Source organism: Rhineura floridana, chromosome 4 (genome assembly GCF_030035675.1).
Source record: "Rhineura floridana isolate rRhiFlo1 chromosome 4, rRhiFlo1.hap2, whole genome shotgun sequence".
Classification (NCBI taxonomy): Eukaryota; Metazoa; Chordata; class Lepidosauria; order Squamata; family Rhineuridae; genus Rhineura; species Rhineura floridana.
Window position 1 is genome coordinate 117,734,509 of NC_084483.1, and position 18,819 is coordinate 117,753,327.

An 18,819-nucleotide genomic window follows, 5' to 3' on the forward strand; every position below is an offset into this window, starting at 1 on the left:
ACTGCAGTTCCAGATTCAACTGTTAATGCACCCAAAATAGAAATAGATCATAACCTCCAATTTTAAACATAAAAGGCTGTCTTCACCATCATATGACATTAACCAATAAAAAGGCTTTGAAATTAATAAAAACAAATGTGACACAAATTTCTAGGATGAATAATGAGGGAAATAAAATTTTCTAGTTTAGATTCTCTGTAGAAACATTAGTAACACAGGAAAGAAGCAATGTAAGAAGAACACCAACAAACATACAAAAATATAATTATCTTTTGAGATGGCAGGTGTTGCCACCGCTCACCATATGCTCAGAGGCACGTTACGAAATTCTTCCAAGCTACACAGCAAGTGGATTGGAGTGTGAAAGACCAACCCAAATGGTGTTTGCATTTTGACCAATTTGTAGGGCAGTACAATATCTCAGAGAGGTCAGGTCTCCTGCTCCCCTGGTGCATTCACTATAGCTGCCCAATTTCCCTGCTTTTAAAGTTTGATAGAAATATCTGTGGGGTATAGGTATAGGCTGCCCAATTTAAATGAAGGGTTAGATTGGATGCCTATTATGTAGAAGAGAAAGAAGTAGAACATTTGGGTGAGTAAATGTTTCATGGATTATTGAGATAAATTTTATTTTAATTTTTATTTTAAAATTGTGAATTGGAATATAATCCTGAGTGGTTATGTTCACATAGGCTTGTATCTTGCTGCGTTATGGAAGGCTTTTAAAGTATTTTTCATAGATGATATCTGCAGCAGCAACTTAGTTCACTTGGTAAGCCTTTTTTAAATTTAAGTATATTTTAATATGAATTGATATCAGAGCTTGGAAAAGTTACTTTTTTAAACTACAACTCCCATCAGCCCCAGCCAGCATGGCCACTGGATTGGGCTGATGGGAGCTGTAGTTCAAAAAAGTAACTTTTCCAAGCTCTGATTGATATATTCTTTCATGTTAATAAAAGTGTTAAAATATTTTTTTGTATTTTTAAATATTGCCTTATCTAAATCCACACTCAAAGAGAGACTTCCTGAATAGATGCCACTGAAGAAGACTTGTCTCAAGTCGAAACACGTCTGGCAAATTAGGTATGTGGTGCATTTTATCTTTGCATTTTATACTTCTGTCTTAGAATACCTTTATAATTTATTACTGTTGTCATTGAGAGTACATGTAAACTGCTTGCTGTGCTGACAAGATGTGCATCACAATTTGTGGGAGTAAACTGCATGTACTTTAGAAATTGGTCATTATTGTGCATTCAGTTGGCTATCAGCCATAGACCATATTTTCCACTATTTATTTCTACATGTTTTTCAGAATATATCATGTTTTATTAGACCTTGACCTTATGTGCTTATTTTTCTTTGGTTATTGGTCAAAGAATAGGTTCTCCATGGTAGATTCCCCCCCCATCTTAGAGAGCAATGATTAAGTAAGGAGTGAGAAACAACATCTCTCTTTTATCTGAAACAGCTAAGCTACTCCCTTTTAATACTTCAAATTATTTAGTATTTGTGGGAAATTTTACAACCTTTGAAAGAAGTGCACTGTGGGGAGGAGAAACCTTACAATCTCTTGGTTAATTGGAAAGGTTTTTTTCTGTCAGGCTACTGCACTAATTAATGGCCCGTCTTCCATTGGTTGCTACTTATATTTTGTTAATAGGACAGTGGGCCTAGACATCTGAGATTGCTCTTCATTTCTGTTAAGGATTTTGGAAACTGTAATTTTACTCTATGAGATCTAAAAAGCTAGCTATAAGTCCTTCGGACATATCCGCCTATCACTTTTAAACAACTATAAATTCACATTTTCTCCTCTAATATTTCTTCAAACCCTGAGGAGTTCGCAATATAAACGCCCAATAGATTTGCCTGTTTGAATGTAGAAGAATGGACAATTGGTCTCACCTGAAGGGTGATTTTCATATGAGGATGGCCATCACTGCAGGTATTAGCTCCACCTATCGTGCGAAGGCAAGAATGTTTTTGAAGTCAAGACTAGGGGCGTCAAGCCCCTCCCACTCTCCAGTTCATTCGCAGCGAGTCTATACAGAAAAATCTAAAAATACAAGAACAGGGCCAACAGGCCTGCCAGCAGGAAAATAACATGCATAATAACATGACTCTAACATAGCGATATAACAGAACTAGCAGTCTTGACTTCACTAGTAATTTAAATACAATAGCGTAACAGAAATATATAACATCTTAGTAAAATATCTATACATCCTCCAACTGGGAGGGTCGTGATGGCCGTCCTCATATGAAAATCACCCTTCAGGTGAGACCAATGGTCCATTTTCCATATGAGTCCGGCCATCACTGCGGGATGTACCAAAGCAGCCCATAACAGGGAGGGACCACCCACATGCTAATCATCATTAAGAACCTGTTGCAACACTCGTCTGCCAAAAGAGGCATCGGCAAAGGCATAACGATCTATTTCATAATGCCTTATAAACGAGTGTGGAGTAGACCAAACAGCAGCTCTGCAAATATCAGCAACAGGGGCGTTGGTAGCAAAGGCAGCCGTAGTGGCCGCTGACCTAGTTGAATGAGCTGTTATACTAGCTGGAACTGGGAGTTTAAGGGACTCATATGCTAAGGTAATACATGCCCTTAACCAGCGAGATAAGGTAGAATTGGCTACTTTATGCCCCATAGACCTTGGATGAAAGGATACAAACAGAGACTCCATTCGTCGAATCTCTTGGGTCCTAGTCAGGTAGGTCTTGAGAGCCCTCCGAACATCCAACGAATGCCAAGCCTTCTCTAGAGGATGAGCAGGTTTCGGGCAAAATGAAGGGAGTACAATGTCCTGATTGCAATGGAAAACTGAATTGACCTTAGGACGGAAGGAAGGATCAGTTTTCAACACAACAGAGTCCTTGTGAAAGACACAGAGATGGCGAGCAGAAGACAATGCGCCCAGTTCCGAAACTCGTCTGGCAGAAGTGATGGCGACCAGGAACAAGACCTTGAAGGACAGTAGACGTAAAGGCACAGTCCAAAGGGGTTCAAACGGAGGGCGTTGTAAAGCTTGTAGGACCTTGGACAGACTCCATGAAGGAAAACGATGGACTGCAGCCGGTGAACGTAAAGCAGTGCCTCTGAGGAAACGTTTAATGAACGGATGTGAGGAAATAGGGGCACCAGTGGAGGAGACTGAAAGAATGGACGACAGAGTGGACGCATGTCGACGTAGAGTGTTGGGTCTGAGTCCCATCATAAAACCGCTATGGAGATATTGCAGCACCTGATGCACAGTGGCCTGGGATGGATCACAGTGTTGAGCCTGGCACCACTTAGAGAAAGCCACCCAAGTATGTTGATAAATACGGGTGGTAGACGGTCGTCTCGAGGCTAAGATATATCAATAACAGCGTCAGACAGGCCAGCAGACCTCAAATGTCCCCGTTCAAACACCACGCTGTTAGATTGAGCCAAGTGGGGTCCTAATGCCATACTGGACCCTGGGACAGAAGATCTGGCCTGACTGGAAGTGTCCAAGGATCCATCACCGACATTGCAAGAAGATCCGAGAACCACGGTCGGCGTGGCCAATATGGTGCTATCAGAACCAACTGTGCCCTCTCGCTCCGCGCCTTCCACAGTGTTTTGGCTAACAGCGGTATGGGAGGGAAGGCGTACAAAAGACCGTCTGGCCACGGTATGGACAGAGCATCCACTGCTTCCGCTGCTGTGTCCAGGTATCTGGCAAAGTAACTGGGAAGCTGGTAATTGCGACTGGAAGCAAAAAGGTCGATTGAGAAGACGCCGAACCGATGTTGGAGATGCTGGAATATGGTCGGATGAAGTTTCCATTCTCTCGGAATGAGCTGTTGTCTGCTGAGCCAGTCTGCTGTCACATTCCAAATCCCTCTGAGATGCTCTGCTTTGGGATTGTAGATGTTGTTCTGCCCAGACGAAGATGAGGGAAGCTAGGTCCTGCAGAGGACGGGACCTGGTGCCCCCCTGTCTGTTCAAATGTGATGTTACACACATGTTGTCTGCTCGAATGAGGACATGGTCCAAAGGGAACAGAGACTGAAAATGAAATAGAGCTAAGTGGACCGCCTTGAGCTCCAACCAATTGATGTTCTGAGTCTGCTCTGCTGTGGACCAAACTCCCTGAACGTACTGGGAGTTGCAGTGTGCTCCCCAGCTGATGAGACTGGCATCCATGGTGACAACAGTCCTGCGAGGTTCTCTGAATGGAGTGCCTCTGGAAAGATGTTGGACCCTCGTCCACCAGCGGAATGAAAGGCGCAGTGTGGGGCTCAGAGGAACTGTGCGATGATTGGAGTTGGCAATGTCCTGTTGAAAAGGCAACAAAGCCCACTGAAGGTGGTGAGAGTGGGCTCAAGCCCATGGCACAATGTGGATGGTACAGATGAACATTCCGAGCGCCCTGGCTAGAAGCATGACGTCTGCGGTTGTTTGTTGCATCAAAGACCTTGCAATGTTTGTGATGGCAGTTATGCGATCTGGAGACAGAAACACCATTGCCTGCAGGGTGTCCAACATTGCCCCTAGATGTAGTAGGCATTGGGTCGGTTGAAGATGGCTTTTGTCGAAATTGACAAGCCAGCCGTAGGCCTGCAAAACATTGAGGGTGAGCGTTAAAGGACGATGAGCCAGCTCCTCAGAGCTTGCCCGTATTAAAATATCGTCCAGATATGGGTAGAGATGGACCCCTTGAATCCGGAGGTAAGCCACTAAGGTGAGAAGCACTTTTGTAAATACTTGCGGAGCAGAGGAGAGGCCGAACGGCATCGCTCTATATTGAAAATGCTGGGGGCCAAAAGCAAACCGAAGGAACTTTCTGTGGGCTATGCAAATGGGCACATGGAGATACGCTTCCTTTAGGTCGATAGAAACCAGGAAGTCTCCTTCTTGCAGGCTTTCAGTAATGGAGTGGAGGGATTCCATTTTGAATCTGCGGTATGTTACAAAACGGTTGACAAACTTGAGGTCCAGTACCGCCCTCCATGACAAATCTCGTTTGGGCACAGCAAATAGGAAGGAGTACACCCCTTCTGACCTCTCTGTTGTAGGGACTAGCTCTATCGCCGCTATGTCCAAGAGGTGATGTATAGCTGTCTGCATGATGCTGTGCCTGGCCGGCGCCCTGGGGCAAGGGGATGGATGGAATTTGTCTGGTGGAGTCGCCCAAAACTCTATTGCATAGCCAGAACAAAAAAGTTCTCTGATCCAGGCAACCTTAGTCAGACGCAGCCACTGGTCTCCAAACATAAGTAGTCTGCTACCAACCGGAAGTGCATTAGTACTGTTTGCGCTGGCGAGACCCTCCCCTATATGAGGACGATGAAGTACCTCTGCGCCCTTGGTACTGACCTCTGCCCTGGAAACGTCGGTTCCAGGTTCCCCTGAAGGAATTGGAGTCATAGGATCGGAAGTCGCGGCCTCGGCCTCCTGGCCGCGTTCCTCGAAAGGGCTGGTTAGTGCGGAAGGAGGGAAATCACCTGAAAGGCCTATGATCGATGTTCTTCACAGTGGCCAAAACCGGTTTGTGGGCGTCTTTGGGATCAACCAGCACTGCCTTTAGAGCTTCCTCGCCGAAAACAAAGATCCGGAGTAAGGAGCCCGAGAAAGATTCACTCTGGCCGTAGAGTCAGCTTGCCAGTGGCGAAGCTAGAGGGTCCGTCGAGCAACTATCTGAGCCGTCATGGCTCGTGCCCCCAGTTGAGTGGCATCCAAAGTGGCATCAGCTACAAACACCGCTGTCTTGCGCAACTTTATCAGTGACCTTCTGAGAGAGACAGGATCAGGGTTAGGGTCCTCTAGAAGATCATCCAGCCACATCATTGCTGCTCTGGAGAAGACGGAAGCTGATGCAGAGGCGCGCATGGAGAAAGCAGTGGCCTCATGATTTTTGCGGAGAGCGAAATCTAATCTTCGCTCAGTAGCATCCTTCAGTTGGGATTCTCCTTCCCTAGGCAAAAGAGATCGTGAAACTAGGCTAGCAATCAGTTCGTCTATGCCGGGGACGGCTAGCTTACTGGCAAAGTCAGGAGCTAGGGAGTAAAGTTTGTCAGCCAGGTTCTTGAAGCGGCGCATTTGGAATGGATGAGACCATTCTTTGGTGGCCAGTTTGGCAATGGGATCCGGCACCGGGATGTAATGCTCAGTAGGTGCAGGGGATTTGAGAACCCTGGCCCCTTTAATAGCTGGAGCGGTAGTAGTTGGAGGCGCAGCTTGGAGACCAAGCACGTTAACTACCCTGCGCGCTAGAGGCTGATAATCGGAGGCATTAAACAAGCGATACGATGTATCCTCCTCATGCTCCGAATAGTCACTCCAGTCGTCTCCTTCAGGGTGATCAGCAAAGGTTGACTCCTCCCCATACGAGGCTTCATCAATACATCTGCCTCTAGCTACATCAAAGGGATTTGGGGAACCGGAAGGGTTTGCCTCGTGACACACACGTTGGTCCATAGTGCGTTGAGGTATGGCGGGAACTTGTGGTGGTGACTGCATTTGAGTGAAATATGACAGCATGCCCTGAAGTTGTGAAAGAAAATCATGGGACAGCTGCAGCCCCGTTGAAGCAGATGTTTGTGCTTGAGTAGGTGGTTCTGTGGGTTGAGCCGGAGAATAAGCCCTGGGCGGCAACATGGAAGGAGGCTGGCTAAGTGTTAGCTGAGTAGGAAAACCAGCAAAGTCCTCCTCGTCAGAGGAAGCAGCAGGGGAATGAAATATATCCGTTAGCTGTTCCTGAGCTGCTGTGGTGGGGGTCGGCCCAGAGACATAGCGTGGACGCTTTGGTTTGCTGTGGCTGGAAAGATGTTTAGTCTTAGCCAGTGCTTTAGCATGCTTAGTCTTAGTTGCCTTAGATGGTTGTGGCTTGGCTGTCTGAGACATGTCTGGCTGTTCCGCCATCTTATATTCACTTTGGGTGCAGTACACGGCCACAGCGGGGGCAGAATGTAGAGACCCGAACAGGCACAGTACACGACCACAGAGGGGGTAGAATGCACTGGCAGATGGCTAAGTACACGGCCACAGAGGGGGCAGAATGCACTATGGGATCAGCGTCAATATAATGCAGACTAGATTTCAGGCTTGGTACACGGCCACAGAGGGGGCAGAATGTACAGTATAGACTTCAGGCTTGGTACACGGCCACAGAGGGGGCAGAATGTATGATTCAACAGCTTGTGCACAGTATCACAGTCTTAGCACACGGACACAGATGGGGCAGAATGTACAGGTCAACAAGTTGTGCACCTAGCGCCAGAGCCAGCAAGGTTCAAAAATCTAAAGCACAGTCACAGCGATAATGAGGCAGTCACAGAAGTCCAGGTGCTAGCTATCAGCTAGTTAATAATAATAATAATAATAATAATAATAATAATAATAAAATTTAATTTATGTGTCACCTATCTGGCCGATGGCCACTCTAGGCGACATACATGTAAACAGTTAAAACACAATGGGATAAAATACATTAATACAATATATAAACAATACAGCAGCAACAACAATACTAGTGCAGGGTAAGAGGCATTTCAGTCATAGAAGTTAACCCTCCCCGGAAATCCCAAAGGCCTGTTGAAAGAGCCAGGTCTTTAAGGCTTTACGAAATACATTTAGGGAAGAGGCGTGCCGTAGATCTTGTGGGAGGGAGTTCCAAAGGGTGGGGGCCACCACTGAGAATGCTCTCTCTCTAGTTCCCGCCAATCTAGCTGTTTTTGTCGGCGGGATTGAGAGAAGGCCCTGTGTGGCTGATCTTGTCGGGCGGCATAATTGGTGGCGTTGAAGGCGCTCCTTTAGATAAACTGGGCCGAGACCGTATAGGGATTCAAAGGTTAATACCAACACCTTGAATTGGGCCCGGAAGACAACTGGAAGCCAGTGTAGGTCGAACAACACTGGTGTGATGTGATCCCGGCGCCGACTATTCGTAAGTAGTCGAGCCGCCGCGTTTTGTATAAGTTGTAGTTTCCGGACCGTTTTCAAGGGTAACCCCACGTAGAGCGCATTACAGTAATCCAATCGAGAGGTGACCAGGGCGTGTACTACCAGTGCGAGCTGATGAACAGGAAGGTAGGGTTGCAGCCTTCGTATGAGGTGTAATTGATACCAGGCTGCCCGGCTCACTGCCGAAATCTGAGCCTCCATGGACAGCCTGGAATCAAGCTGTTGTCAGAAGCCGCAGCAGTAGTCGTGTGATAGAGGGGTCCAAAGGACTAAGGAATCCTATCTTACACATACGTACAAGGAGCCCTTGCCAGCTAAGCCCCCTTTGTTTAGTATGGGGTAGACTGAATATAAAGGGCGGGAAAGGGAGACAAACAAGATGGCGTCCGTAAAAGGAGCGGGAGAAAATAACGATCAAAATGGCGGATTACGAAGGGGGAGCAATGGCGGGTACTGAGCAGCCCAGCGGACTGAAAAAAGCCAGGCACTACCTCAGCAACGCGTTGCAGTTGCGGACCCGATAACACAATACCGGCTCTAAGCCAGTGGCGGGTCCTCAGGGAAGTAAAAAACTAAGCGCTGAGGCAGCAGGAGATATCAGTCGCAGCCGCTGGCTGCAGAAGCCGCCGCGGCAACTTAAAAGGCCGGGTGACGGGGACGGGGAGTAGAAGGGCCGATAAAAAACTAAAGCGCCGAGGCGGCAGCAGATATCAGTCACAGCCGCTGGCTACAGAAGTCACCGCGGCAAAATTAAAGGGCCGGGAGACAGAGTCAAACCGTCACCGAACGACAAACAGCCGCCAAACGACAAGCCAAGAGGGCCGCAGCCACAAGCTCCTGGAGGGGGAGATTCAAAAAGGTTCGAGCCAAGCCAAGCGGCGGGCCGAATCGGGAGCTGCAGCTGCAAGCTCCCGCCTGAGACGCTAGAGAACCGCAGCCACGGTCTCTGCCAGAACCGTAAGGCTCAAAAGCTGGGGAAAAAGAGCAGGGCAAGGGAGAATCCCCCCAAGAGTTCCCCAGGAAACACGAAAACAAACGAATTAAATGCAAGACAGAGGGGAGGGAAAATGTGGAATCACATAAAACAACCTCCACACACTGTCAGACAAACACACAAAACGACACAAGAAATTTAGCTAAAGCTACGCTATCTGCAAATATCAAACTTGTTCGTACGAAGGCAAGAATGAACTGGAGAGTAGGAGGGGCTTGACGCCCCTAGTCTTGACTTCAAAAACATTCTTGCCTTCGCACGATAGGTGGAGCTAATACCCGCAGTGATGGCCGGCCTCATATGGAAAAACATCTGTGCACAACCCTGACAATGATAAGTCTCTTGACAGTAACAATACAGATAACTTTGCAGACAAAATTGATGTTGTGGATTCTGCCCTCAACTTTGGAAATATTTTGGCTGAGCAGCTCTGTCTGGTGGCAAAAATGGTCCAGTCAATATATCACCTTCTAAATGGAATCAATAAGAAGCTAGACAGCTGTATGGGAAATGGCCATGAGACATCTTAATGTACGAGGAGAGATAGGGTGACATGCTCCATCCTCCTATCCCATACTCCTGTATCCCAGCCAGGTGGGCTTGTTGCTTTCTTTCCCACCTGGCCTATGTAGAATACAATAGTACATAAGTCTGAGAAGCCTTGTTGATGTAACACAGATGAGGTAAGAGAGGTTCTTAATTGGCAAAAATAGACAATGAATGCCAACAGATCAACAGGGAGGATGCTTTCACATACAGTGCTAAGCCCTGGGAACTTGGCCTTCAAAGGCAGCTGCAATGAATCAGGCTGCTACAAAGCAAGGACACTGACCAACCTAACTGATCAACAAAGGTAGAAGTGTGAGACCCAAATTAAAAAAAAATCCTGCAGGTATAGCTAGTTTCACAGGCACAAACTTGCACCCAAGTCCAGGGGCTCATTTGGGTATAAATAAGGGTCCCTAATGCCTGGTCAGGGGATTTCAGCACACACAGTCGGTGTAGTACTGTGTAAGTGGGTGGCCACCTGGGATTTCTCTGTTCTTATCTGGGGCTCCCGGACAACAGAAAAGAGACATAAGATAACAACTGTGCTCATTAGCTGCTTCTATAAGTGTTTTATTGCCTTGCCTGCTGAGAAACACTAGCTTTGCTTCAATAAGGCGCTATATTTTCCCCACAAGTGTGATTCATGGTCTTTGAAATCCCAAGCTTTCTTGCTTTTGGCACAACAACAGCCTTTTGTCCTCCAGGAAAACTGGTAAATCTGGCCATTTTCACCCTAGTACTACTGCAGGAAATTTGACTTCCTAAGCAAGGATTACTGGCAAGCAAACTCCTGCTGGTGCTCAATCCACTTGCACCCTGTTCTCTTGGAAACCAGGCAAATTTGACAATTCTCTGTCCTGCTGTGCTCTAAAGAAGGTGCGTCCCAAAGAAAGGAACAGAGGAAAGCAAGGCTCTGTTGCTTTCCATACTGTCTGCACCTCAAAGTCTGATGTTCTTCCTGGCCTTAAATGCTCAAGACAAGGTTGGGACCAACCTAAGAATCTACACGGACAAAGGGAAGTCCCTTTGAAACAGCTTAAGCCCCTACAGATTAGTTTAGCAGTTTACCAATCAACAGTCACCATTCTCCCTGGCATGCAATGCTAAAAGCAACACACTATTTGCATTCTCTTTTAAACTGTGATTTTAACTGTATCGACCTATTGAGAGTAAAGATCCTTTACAACTCCTCTTTTAAAAAAGTTTTTGTCTACTTTTGCTTCCTCTACAATTCCATCTTTAATCATGAAAAGAGAGAAATTGTTTAAGAAGAAGGCGGTAGTTCCTACCCAGGTATTCTGTAACATTGTTCAATCTCCTCTGTTGAATTTCCATACTAAACAGGTCTCTAATGCAAAAAAGAACTGTTGTAACAGATAAGTCTAGGCAAATTGCACATCGCATTTATCATCTAATCAGCTGGGATGAACCTGCTGTTGCACAGCTGCCTAAGAGCACAGATTTTACAATGGGGCATTTTAAAGTCTCTTTTGAAGAAAATCTGATTGGCTCTTTTGCTGGGAATGCTAAGTAAAGGAAGCACCAGCCTTACTTTGTTTGTTGCTGTAGAGGTGAATTCCCAACCAATAGATAGTCAATCACTTCTTCCTTTGAATTAACCTCAATCTGTTAACCCCACCACCACCATCATTGGGGATTTTGATAAACTGCAGTCACCCAAGGAATATAATTTCAAGCATTTTACCCATGATTATACATTTTCAAAGGAACGGATGGCCCATCCCTTTTTGGAATCTCATGAGCTTGGCCTAGAGCTTCCAAGCAAAACTTTAATTCCTTGGTCTCTAACTCAACCACCTCCTTGTGGAAATGGATGTATATATGACAAAAACAAAATCTGATATAATTACAGCAGTCTGACAATTACCTTTACTCTCTTGGAACATTATGGGCTGGAGAAATATGTTTCATGATGTTGATTTTGTAATTTATCTCCAAAAGTTTAAGATTCTTTGTTTACAGGAAACCTGGGCTATTAAAACAAATCTACCTTCTTTACAGGGATTTCATTCATTTTCTTTCCCTGCTGTAAAAACTAATATAAAACGCCGTGGCAGCAATGGCTTTACCACATTTATTTCAGTTGATTTGCTAGTAGATATGCAGCTGCTGAACAGTATTTTTTCATAGTATATTTCTTGCTCCTTCCATCTGGCACTGCCCCAGCAGCAAGACAAGTGCAAATACTGCTGTGAATTGTAGTTTGGGGGATTGGAACTTTGCAAGTAGGTTAGAGGTAGGCTGCAGGCTTGCAAATAGGAAAGGAGGACTAAAGATTCACAGATGGATGAGTGGGGGAAGCTTTGTACAGAGGCTCCAAAAGACCACTTGCTTTTCCTGAGAATTCTGTATGAAACCATGCAAGAACTGAACAACTTACACAAGGTGAGCTTGGGAGGAGGGAGTTCATCCACCTCTATACGCAACCTTTATCTTTCCATCATTTCAATAATCCTATGATATATACTGTTAACTTAAAAACACATATGCACACTGCCTGCTCCTTAGTCTGAAATGTGCTACTATTTTCTATGTCCGTGACACTGCTCTTCTAGTACATATGCTGTAGAAAAGAATGAAGTAGCCCTATTGTGTCTATAAGCATTAGAAGCACGTATTTAACCTTGATCACTCCTGACTTGGGTCATTCTCTTCTTCCATTTACATAGATGGCCCTGAAGGAGAATGGGATTTATGGTGGCAGAAAAAAAACACAAGTCCAGGTAGGGATACACGAGTGTAGAGACTGTAAAAGGGCTATTGCCCAGTAGCAGAGCACACACTTCGCATATATAAGGCCCCAGGTCCAGTCCCTAGCATCTTCAGTGAAAAAGGTCCTAGGTAGCAGGGCTGACAAAAATATTTGTCTAAGACCTTGTAGAGCAGCCTTTAATTAGCAAAGACAATAATGAACTAAATAGACCAAAATATTTGAATATTGTTAATTTTTTATTTAATAAAAATCCACCTTTTAGAACAAAACCTTCCCAAAATGACTTTCAAAAGTATAACAATATATACAACTCAATAGATTTGATCACTGCGCTCTGCAGGTAAGGGCCTCCTGCAGATACCATCTTATCAGGAAGTCCATTCCGCACAATATAGGAAATGGACCTTTAGTGTAGTGGCACCGACCCTTTGGAATTCCTTAAATATTAGACAGGCACCATCTCTGTTATCTTTTTGGCACCTACTGAAGACCTTCCTCTTTCAACAAGCCTTTTAATTGAGACCTCATCCCAGTCTGCATCTGTGTTGGAATTGCTTTTTAAGATGTTTTTAAACCTTTTCTTTTTTAAAAAAAGATGTTTTTAAAGCATTTTTAAAGAATGTTTTTTAGGTGTTTTGTTTTAATGTATTTTAAAGTATTTAAAAGGTAGACTTTTCCTACCTTGCCAAATTGTCCCATTCCTGTGTAAACTTTTCCAAAAAGACTTCTACTACATTTAGGCGATCATGATAGTCCTTTGTTCTCTGAAGATCCTCTTCCCTATGAAGAAGCACATTACTTGTCTGAAGGCAAAGGTCCAACCAATGGTTGCTCAAGCGTCCTACTTCCTTGTGTTCGGGTGACTCCAGTCCTTGGGTTAGTTTGCTCACCTTTTCAGTCACAGCTGTCAAAGCTGCCTGCTTAGATTGCAGTTTCTTGCTGAACTCCTATATGAAGAGAAACAAAAAGGAAAATGGTAATGAATTAACACCAGAGAACTAAATGAAAACTGTTAATGCCTTTTATTTAGGTTGCATCACAAAGACATATAGAACTGTATTCTTCCCTTTCATAAGATGTCAAGATTTCTGTTTCGATAATTCATGGGCAACAAAAAGGTAATAACTTTTTGAAATGGACAAATATTCCTCCAGATGCAGATTGAAAGTTGACATAGGAACCAATCTCCCTTTCCCTTCATCCTTAGAAGAGAAAGAACCGTTAGTTCCCTACCTGAATGTGTTGCTCTGTGTTGCTAGAAAGAAACTCATCAGATCAGGGTTACAGTGCCACCTTGTGGTTGAAAGCAGGAAGGACAACTTGAGGGAAGTAGGCAGCTCCCAGAATGCACCTCTTCAGTTTGCATCCTCACTGAGCTCAAACAAGTAAAAGAAAATAATAGTGGCAGAAAAAACCTACTTCCCTAAAGATCTGTAGCTGTGGAAAACCCACTGAAGTGATAGTAAAGGGGTCTGATGAGTTTCTTTCCAGCAACACAGAACTACCATTCAGGTAGGAAACTAACAGTTCTTTCTCATGCTGCTGGAAGAAACTCATCAGATTGGGACGTCCCAAAACTTACCATGTAGGATGGGATAGATTGAAGACCCGGTCAAGCTGTAGATGCCAATTTTATAGTGCCTGGTAAAGGAACTTGGGGATGCCCAATTTGTTGCCCTTCAAATCTCATCTATAGAGGCGTTGGTCCAGAGTACTCCCAAGGTGGCTGAAGTTCTTGTCGAGTGGACTGTGATCCTAGCTGGAACAGGAAGTCTCTGGGCCTTGTAGCCAAGAGCTATGGATGCCTGGATCCACCTGGAAAGTGAGGAGGTGGTTACTCCCCAGCCTAGAAGAGGCTGGGCGGAAGGAGACAAAACATGTGCCAGTTATTCTAATGTCATTTGACCTGGACATATAGACTTAAGGGCCTGTCTGACAGCCACAGAGTGCCAGGTGTGTTTCAGGTGATGAGCTGAGCTGTGCAAAAAGTTGGGAGAATCAGTTCTTGTTGCCTGTGAAACTTAGTAAGCACTTTATGAAGAAAGGAGGGATCTGTCCATAGAATGACCCAATCTTTGTGAAAAACACAAAGGTGTTTGGCCACTGGGAGGGCATTTACAACGTTATGGCCATGAAAAATAACACCCTTAAAAACAAAAGTCTTAGAGATATTCTATTTAGGGGATCAAAAAGAGGCTTTTGTAGGGCTCTCACAACTTCAGATCCCAGGATGCACACCTATGAATGGTAGATGGACATTTCAGGTTTACCCCTCAAAGAAAACATTTCAAAAGCAGGTGGGCAGAGATAGATGAAGACACTGGTTTCGAGATGAGAGATACTTGCCTTTTTAGGGTCTTAAGCCTAAGGTCCTTCTTCAGGCCATTTTTAGCTCCTAAGAAAGGCAAGTATTTCCGAATCGCATAGAGCATTTCAATAAATCCACACTCAGCACCAGAGCCTGTCTCTCTTCTTTCATCTTGAAGGAAAGCCAGGATATGGGAATGTTCTGCCTTGTGGGTGGACAGGCATCTGGAAGAGCACCATGAATTGAAGGACTTCCATGTCAAGGAGTAAATGTGGATGGTGGACAGGTGTCTGGAAGCTAAAATGGTTTTAATCGCATCAGGATTGAGGCTGAACTTCCATAGAATCTCTGTTCAATACCTCAATACCCTGCCCATCAGCTGAAACAACATTGAGTCTGGGTGGAGGAAAGGACCTTGTGAGACTATGTCTGGCCAATATGCAAGGCACTATGGACAGGATGTTGTCAGGGTTAGAATTTCTGAGAGCCAAGGGTGCAGGGGCCAAAAGGGAGCTATCAAGATCACCTGGGCCCTTTCCTCTCTGACCTTCCAGAGGAGTTGAGGCAAGATTGTGATTAGTAGGAAGCATAGAGTAGATCTTTAGGCCATGGAGGGGTCACAGCATTCAGTGATTCTGCTCTGGGGGAGTGGAATCTGGTGAAGAACCTTTTGAACTGATGGTTGTCCTTCGATGCGAAGAGGTCTACCAAAGACTTCCCAAAGTGAGATTGAAGCTTACAGAAGATCTTTAGGTGAAGCATCCCCTCCCCCGCTTGCACTGATTGCCAACTCAACCAGTTAGCTCCACATTAGATGTCCTGCTGCTGAGTTCAGCAGTCGACAGAAGGTGAATTTCTGCCCAACTCAGGAGCAATGAGGCCTCCGCCTGCAGATCCATGGACCTTATCATCTCCCTTCCCACTGATATTTGTTTTTACAGTATTGCCAGTCCATAGAAGGATGTGGGAGAGGTTGAGATGAGGAATGAAGAAGTGCAGGGAGGGGTGTGCTGCTCTTAGTTCTAACCACTTGATGCTCTTGACCCATTCTGTTGAAGGCCAGCAGCCCTGGACCAGCTGCCCTCAGCAGTGCCCCCCCAACTGAGAAGGCTGGCATATCATATTAGAACCCGGTTTGGTTCCATGAAGGGGAGACCCTTCCGAAGGTTCCAATCTTGGTTCCACCAAAACATGGCAGCTTGCAGGGCAGGGGAGATGTGAAGATGGATATGCTGTCTGGAAGCAATAGCTTTCTGGAAAGGCAGAAGCGCCCATTGGAGCATCCAAGAACTGTGTTTGGCCCAAGTGGTTACTTGGAATGCTGAGACCAGGCAGCCCAGGATCCTGCCTAAGAACATCAGATCTGCTATTTTGGAGGCCATCACCTTGTGGGCCACCTCCTTAATCTTCTGGATCTGGTTTGGTGACAGGGAAATGGTCCCACTGGTCATGTTCAGAAGTGCTCCCAAATGGATTAGATGCTGAGTGGCTTACAGATGGCTTTTCTGGAAGTTCACCAGGACACTATGGGCTTTGAGGCAGGATAAGATGATCTGAGGTACTGACAAGTCTGTAGCTTGGAGGGTGAATGAATCAGCAGGTTATCTAAGTTGGGGTAAATATGGATGCCTTGGAGGTGAATATGGGCCACCAGGACAACCATCATTTTTGTAAACACCCTTGGAACTGAGGCTAAGCTGAAGGGTAGAGCTTGGAACTGAAAATGCAGCTGGTTGTATGCAAAGTGAAGGAATTTTTGATGACTGGGGTGGATGGGATGTGGAGATATGCTTCTCTGAGATCTATAGAAGAGAGAAAATCTTGAGGGTATAGGATCTCTTTGATTGGAATTAAGGTCTCCATCCTGAACCACCTGTATATGACCCACTGGTTTAGGAATTTCGGGTCTAGCAGAGTCCTCCAGATGTTTTGATCCTTCTTCGGCACTACCAAGAATAATTCTCTTGGAGAGACTAGCTCTTTAGCTGTTATGGAGAGCTGATGTTAGATAAGAATATAAGAGCCTGCTGGATCAGGCCAATGGCCAATCGAGTCCAGCATCCTGTTCTCACAGAGGCCAACTAGTTGCCCATGGGAAACCCACAAGAAGGACTTGAGTGCAAAGAGCACTCTCCCCTCCTGCTGTTTCGAGCAACTGGTATTTGGACTGCTTCTGCTTATGGAGGCAGAACACAGCCATCTTGGCTAGTAGCCATTGACAGTCTTTTCCTCCATGGTGCTCTCCATGATCTCTTCCCTCTCTGAGAAGTTGGAGACCAGTAAGGGAAGGAATTGGGACAGCGGTAGGTCCCAGAACTTGATTTTGTAGCTGTGTAGAAGAGAACTGAGGATATTTTGTCTGAGGTTGTGGCCTACCACATGTGAAAGAACTATTGGGAGTTGGCTTCCGATCTGAAGCTGGATGGCTTCATTGTGGTTGCTAGGAGCATCTGACCCTGCTGGAGGACATAGATTTGGGACCTTGCTGGTATTTAAAGGGGTATCTAGGCTTGTTCCAGTTGCCCCAGCTGGGTCTGGAGTGCTTGTATCTCTGGGGTAGCCAAGAGCTGTGAAAGGGCTGTCTTGACTGGTAAGGAAATAAGAAAAACATATTGTGCCTTTGGGAGGAGACTAGCACCTTCCTCTTGTCCTTGGATTCAACCAGGATATCTTTCAGAGCTTCTTCTGCAAACAGCTTCCCTCCTGAGTAAGAGGCATCTGAGAAGTTGACCCTGAAAGTTGTGTCAGCATCCCAGTGCCATAGCCAGAGAGTTCGCCTGGCCACCACATCCACTACAAGTAAGCATGCTGTGAATTGTGTTGTGTCCAGTGTAGCATCCACCACAAAAACTGCTGCCCTTGAAGCCTTAAGGCAGCCTTTCCCAACCAGTGTGCCTCCAGATGTTGTTGGACCACAACTCCCATCATCCTCAGCCAGCAATGCCAATGGTCAGGAAAGATGGGAATTGTGGTCCAACAACATCTGGAGGCACACTGGTTAAGGCTGCATTAAGGAGTGTCTTGGTTAGGATTGGTAATCAAATCATCCAGCCACACAAAGGCTGTGCATGTGAAGTCCAAGGTGAAGCAGGAGACATGAATGGTTAAGGCTATGGCTTCATTTGCTCTATGCAATGCAAAGTCCACATGCCTTTCATTGGGGTCCTTTTGTTGCACAGTCTCATCTTTGGCCATAAGCATAGAAACTGGCTGGTCAATGGCTGGGATCTTCAGCAGATCTCTGAATTCTGAATCTAAATTGTAAATTTTGTTAGCCAAAGAAACAGACTTTTAATATTCTAATGGCACATCCCATTCCACTTTAGTGATAGTTTTGAATGGGCCAGGGACTGGAACACATTTAACATTGGACTTTGGCTCAGGCAATACGGGTCCACCCTTAGACTGGGCTTGAGGGGGCTCAGGAGGAGTGGCATTGAGACCAACAGTTGCCAGGTCAAGAGAGATACAAAGTAAGAGATGAAAAAGTGATGAGAGGGTTGCTCTTCTGCTAGAGAGTTAAGGAAGGGGTCCAGGGCATCCATGTCAGCAGTGGAGGTGTGATGTTGATGGGAGAGTATAGGATCAATAAGATTGTCAATGTGGATAGTGAATGAAGTAGGTGAAGTAGGATTAGCAGAGCCTCCCCTAGAGGGTGCAGTATGCCTGCATGAGAGATTTTTTGTATGAGCCAAGGCTTGCATGGGAGCTCTGCCCCTGGAGTTAGAAGGGGCAGCCAGGCCATAGGCATTACCAGAGGAAATTTGGACAAGGACAGCATTATTGGCTGGAGCCCTTAATTCCTTAGAAAGTTCTCCGAAAAGGGTATCTTTAATTTTTTTAAAGTATGTCTGCACTCGAAACAAACCCAACCTGGGAATGCTCAATCCCTTGTATGAAGGAGTGCCTATGCTCACCTTGAGAGTCTGTTGTTGCCCAGCAATAGAAGGGTCAGAAAAACCCACAAAATCCTCTTCCTCAGGAATGCAGTGAAAAAAGCCCCTGCAGCATTTCCCATTTCCCCAAGTCACCATGGGGCTGGAGAAGGGTTCCTTCCTCTGCCCAGTCCTCACTCAATAGGGAGCATATTGCAGATGAGCCCCAGAGGCATGGCTGGAAGCACTGATAGAAGCCCCAGTATGGTGCACAATCTTGGATGAAGTCTCCAGGTCCCCTTTAGACTGGCCAGTCAAATTATGCCTTCTGTTTTGCTTTATGGACTACAAGCTCACTAGTGCCTAAGGCTGTTGGGGCAGGCCCATCCGAAACCATTAGAGAGTGCTTAAT

General features: G+C 45.6%; 1 protein-coding gene and 1 long non-coding RNA gene across 9 annotated transcripts in view; one reads left to right on the forward strand and one right to left on the reverse strand.

The window, feature by feature from the left end:
• Positions 1–18,819, reverse strand: part of SYNE1 (spectrin repeat containing nuclear envelope protein 1) — a 598,390-nt gene that overhangs the window by 267,445 nt on the left and 312,126 nt on the right. For all 7 annotated transcript variants that reach the window (XM_061624165.1, XM_061624156.1, XM_061624155.1 and 4 more), the window contains one exon: positions 12,906–13,171. In XM_061624165.1, the coding sequence (XP_061480149.1) occupies positions 12,906–13,171 (266 nt within the window). The remainder of the gene's footprint in view (positions 1–12,905; positions 13,172–18,819) is intronic.
• Positions 1–18,819, forward strand: part of LOC133383446 (uncharacterized) — a 46,453-nt gene that overhangs the window by 17,824 nt on the left and 9,810 nt on the right. The window contains exon 2 of one of the 2 annotated variants that reach the window (XR_009762291.1): positions 1,020–1,086. The exons of the other annotated variant lie outside the window; for it this stretch is intronic. This is a non-coding gene — a long non-coding RNA (uncharacterized LOC133383446). The remainder of the gene's footprint in view (positions 1–1,019; positions 1,087–18,819) is intronic. 2 annotated transcript variants of the gene reach the window in all.